General features: G+C 36.8%; 1 protein-coding gene and 1 long non-coding RNA gene across 2 annotated transcripts in view; one reads left to right on the top strand and one right to left on the bottom strand.

Annotated features, from left to right (window-relative positions):
• LOC113471313 overlaps positions 1-2,834 on the top strand; it is a 5,820-nt gene extending 2,986 nt beyond the window's left edge. Inside the window, exon 2 of the long non-coding RNA XR_003394061.1 lies at positions 2,701-2,834. This is a non-coding gene — a long non-coding RNA (uncharacterized LOC113471313). The remainder of the gene's footprint in view (positions 1-2,700) is intronic.
• Positions 2,835-3,481: 647 nt separating this feature from the next.
• Positions 3,482-4,161, bottom strand: LOC103518629 (the record flags this gene model as incomplete). The annotated part of the gene is made up of 1 exon (XM_008483708.1): positions 3,482-4,161. A coding segment is annotated over one exon (680 nt), but the record flags the coding sequence as incomplete, so codon positions are not given.
• Between the last annotated feature and the right edge of the window lie 818 nt (positions 4,162-4,979).

Raw genomic sequence — 4,979 nt, 5'->3', positions numbered from 1 at the left:
GAACTATTTACAATGGACACTAATCTATGCTATTCCAACTACAACGCAAATGGATTCATTATTATAATTTATAACCGAATAAATTAAGTCCCTTTGTGATCCTTGATCCCTCAACCTTTAGGTGAACAAATAATCCAGAGTTGAAACAAGTAGATACGTACCTACAAAATATTACTTTTTTTAAATCCCCATTTTTTTTATTATTTTATTTTATTATTATTATTTTTTTTTAATCATCCTTAATAAACAAACCAGAGAAAAAAACACAACGGGGGAAAGCCACATAATTGAATTGCATAGAAATTAATTCAACTAGAAACTAATCATCATACAGCTACGGGTGATTATTATGAGCACAATAGGGCAACTAATAAAAATGTGAAGTACAACCGCACTGGTAAATTCATTTCAGCCATCCAAAACACTTGTGGTACACGGACGATATTAGATAGTTTAATAAAAATGTGAAGTACAACCGCACTGGTAAATTCATTTCAGCCATCCAAAACACTTGTGGTACACGGACGATATTAGATAGTTTATTTCATAACGGCTTGTTTGGAGAGGGGTTTTTCCGAGTATTTCGAGTTGACAATGGCGGAATAATAAAGTATTCACAACCGTTTTATTGCTATTCTCGGTATAGCGGTGCGAGGCCTTTTGTAGTTTGTAATAAGCTGATAAATAATTGATGTGTGTACTTTGAAATTTTAATGTGGGAGAGCCCGACGCGAATTCAGTTCATTATGCGTAGGTAAAAGTCGCTTAGGGTAAAACAAAGCAGCCGCTGAAAAACAGGAAAAGGGCAAAACATACAGACTGCTTCTAGTTTTCACTGTCACCACTGTCAAACTATCAATATCAAGGAATACGATTTATTGAAAATTAAAAGAATGTCTACATTTGAAAATTGTCTCATGAGAAAAACAGGGACCCTGTATAGGCGGAATAATAAAGTATTCACAACCGTTTTATTGCTATTCTCGGTATAGCGGTGCGAGGCCTTTTGTAGTTTGTAATAAGCTGATAATTAATTGATGTGTGTACATTGAAATTTTAATGTGGGAGAGCCCGACGCGAATTCAGTTCATTATGCGTAGGTAAAATTCGCTTAGGGTAAAACAAAGCAGCCGCTGAAAAACAGGAGTTTTTCAAAACATACAGACTGCTTCCAGTTTTCACTGTCACCACTGTCAAACTATCAATATCAAGGAACACGATTTATTGAAAATTAAGAGAATGTCTCATGAGAAAAACAGGGACCCTGTATGTTTTTATGCAATTTGAATGGCCACCCTGTATAGATTTTCAGTACCTAATCTTATCCTATTGAGAATTCTTCGGAAAAAGCTGAGACTGTAGAAGTCAAAGTTCTCTTTTGTTTCGAAATGTATCAATTTTATCGTTAACTTTAACAAAACTTTTCCCTTATTTTCTTAGTTCCTTTTCTTCCCCTCCCTCATCCTTCTTCTCCTGCAATTTTATCCACCCTCATCTACCGTTTCTTTTTCCTTTATTTATTAATGCGAAAATGATTTTCCAAAGAAATAGGTATTTTACAGATATTGTTCTTATAATCTTTGTTTTTGATTAAATAGAGATTTTCTCTTCAGAAAATAGAAAAGATGAAGATTTTAAATCTGAATTAGGTACCATAGATATTAGATACACAGATGGGAAACATACGAGTATACTCATTCACTATTTTTGTAATACCTCCTACATAATATTATGTAGTCATGTTAAACTGGCAACGCTGATAAAAATACACGAACAAAATCAGCATTACTTCCCCGTGTTTCTCGTCTTTCGAAGTTTTTGCTTTCCTTTCACATTAAAGTTTTTGCAAAAAGGTAAGAGGGATTTGTATGTATATGGAGCAAAGTTTTAATATTAAAATGAACAGCTAGGCGCTCAGTTAAGTACATGAAGGGTTGGTTTGCTGCCTCTATTAAGATGTAAGGGACTAGGGGTGAAGATTTATGAAATAGAGATTTTCTCTTCAGAAAATAGAAAAGATGAAGATTTTAAATCTGAATTAGGTACCATAGATATTAGATACACAGATGGGAAATATACGAGTATACTTCTCCTCACTCCTCACATGTGCTTTGCTCGTTAATTTTGATTTAGGGATATGGAGGAAAAATGAAAATCCTGAAATGACCTTGATAACTTATTGTTCTAATGCAAAGTACCTACAGTAAAATTAATAATTAGGAATAAGAGGGAAAAGAAAATAAATTGTTGAATATAAAAGCTGAATCCTTCTCTTTTTCGACCTAAGTCTACAACAATAATAAATCAAAGTAAAAGTAAGTATTTTTTGGATCTGAGACAGTACCTGCTGACCTCGTTTCATTGAATGTATTGATGCTCTGTGGGAGATTGGGATGGGGCGTTATTACTCCACAGGGAAAAAAATATATCCTACCGACATTTTATAATACCTAATTTATGCATTCATATGGAATATTGCGGACATAAGTCTTGAAACTCTTCATTCAATTTCATATTCTTCTTTGAATAACCAACCTGCTTAAAATATCTTATTTTCACAATGAAACCCATTTCGTTTCTATCTCCATCGTCGAGCTTTTTAATAAATAGGCTTTTTATAGGACTCGGGAACATTTTGTAGAAAGCAGTTCACTTTCAAGGCGAAATTTATAATTATTTCCCGCTTATCTTTGTACGTAGATGTAACGGGAACATGAAACAGGGTGGCCGAAAAGTGTGGAAGGATTTTCACAACCCCTCAGAACACTTTAAAACAGACAAACTTGGAGTTGCAATTTGAAAATTGAAAAACGCTACGTATCAATGGATGAAAATGAACTTACAAAATAAACATACGAGAATGAGATCGAAAAAGAGAAAGGGAGGGAGAGAAATAGAGAGATATGGGGAGAGAAAGAAAAATGGTGGAAAAAAGATAGAAACGAAATGGGTTTCATTGTGAAAATAAGATATTTTAAGCAGGTTATTCAAAGAAGAATATGAAATTGAATGAAGAGTTTGAAGACTTATGTCCGCAATATTCCATATGAATGCATAAATTAGGTATTATAAAATGTCGGTAAGATATATTTTTTCCCCTGTGGAGTAATGACTAATAACGCCCCATCCCAATCTCCCACAGAGCATCAATACATTCAATGAAACGAGGTCAGCAGGTACTGCTCAGATCCAAAAAATACCTACTTACTTTTACTTTGATTTATTATTGTTGTAGACTTAGGTATATATCAGCTTTTATATTCAACAATTTATTTTCTTTTCCCTCTTGTTCCTAATTATTAATTTTACTGTAGGTACTCATTCAATTTCATATTCTTCTTTGAATAACCTGCTTAAAATATCTTATTTTCACAATGAAACCCATTTCGTTTCTATCTCCTTTCCACCATTTTTCTTTCTCTTCCCATATCTCTCTATTTCTCTCCCTCCCTTTCTCTTTTTCGATCTCATTCTCGTATGTTTATTTTGTATTCATTGAAAAGTCAAGAGTCAAATTATTATCATCATGACAGTCATTACCATTTGGAGAAAATGTTCGGGTAAGCCAATCCCCTGACTTCTTGGGAACCATGTGCAGGGGGCTCGCCCATGGACTCTTGGAGGGCTGGACTATTCCTTGTTGCAGCATGATTTCAAACTCTGCCTTGGCAGCACGATATTTGTCCGGTGCCAACCGCCGCGGTCTAGCAAAGCAGGGGGGTCCCGTGGTGATTATATGGTGAAAGACATTTGGTCCTTTGGTAGACTTGGATGGGTTGCCTCCACTGCCTGCCATCACCCCATACTCCCTGATGGAATTCTGAATGACAGTGGGAATGGTTGGCTCCATAGCAGATATGGTACTCGTTGCTGTGTTCACTAGTGATGCACAGGCTCTTTGATTTGTCAGGGGGTCATGTAAACACGCATTCTTGATGTCGACCATTATGCCGTACTCGCGTAAGAAGTCCGCTCCGATGATGGGGGACATGACCTCTGCGATGGTAAATGCAAATGGGTAAGTCCGGCGGAGACCAATATTCAATTGAAGTAGGCGTTGTCCATATGTATTGATACGAGAACCATTGGCAGCAAATAGCTCCAATGATTGTTTGTTTCTACGCTCCTGTGGGGTAGGAGGAACCAGGCTGATATCAGCACCTGTATCAATGAGGAACAGTAGCTTTGAATTAGAGTCCCGTATGCGGATGCGACAAGAATGGCTACCCTCCTGAACTGCCGCTTGACCTAGGAGGGTGGAGCATTTCCCGAAGGATGGTCCTTGTCAAACTGACAAGTGGATGGGTTGAGGCACTTCCTAGCCTCCCCTTTGAATAAAATGTTCGGGTAAGGTAAGGTACTTGAAAGTGAACTGCTTTCTACAAAATGTTCCCGAGTCCTATAAAAAGCCTATTTATTAAAAAGCTCGACGATTGTTTTCTTTCGAAAATGCTTTTTTGTTTTTCTCCAGTTCCTTTTTGTTCTTTTGGAGTGGCACTCCCTCCCTTACTCCCTTCTACCCATTCTCCTTAATTTTTCTAAAGTGACTGATGTAGTGTTCGGCAGTGGCGAAATGGAATACGGATTTTAATCGGGGGCTTTGAAAGTGTTTTTATCCACAGGACTGATGTAGTGTTCGGCAGTGGCGAAATGGAATACGGATTTTAATCGGGGGCTTTGAAAGTGTTTTTATCCACAGGTACTGTAGTGATTCAGATGGTTTCCCTATAAGCAGGAAGACGAGTGTTCGATTCCGATCAAGGCATGGCATTTTGAGAATTTGACGGCACGGATTTAAAAATCTTTGAAGATTAGTGAATGGTGACAGTAAAAGCTGAGAAAGGAATATTTTCACTACGTACTCGTAGTTCAGAAAGAAAACTTGCCAACAATTAGTACGAATTTAGGAAGATACGAATTTTAAAAGCAATAGTTTGCATTATCCACAGGTACTGTAGTGGTTCAGATAAGCAGGAAGA

Source organism: Diaphorina citri, unplaced genomic scaffold (genome assembly GCF_000475195.1).
Source record: "Diaphorina citri unplaced genomic scaffold, Diaci psyllid genome assembly version 1.1 scaffold2280, whole genome shotgun sequence".
In the NCBI taxonomy this organism is placed as follows: Eukaryota; Metazoa; Arthropoda; class Insecta; order Hemiptera; family Psyllidae; genus Diaphorina; species Diaphorina citri.
This window is presented reverse-complemented; position numbering and strand designations above follow the sequence as displayed.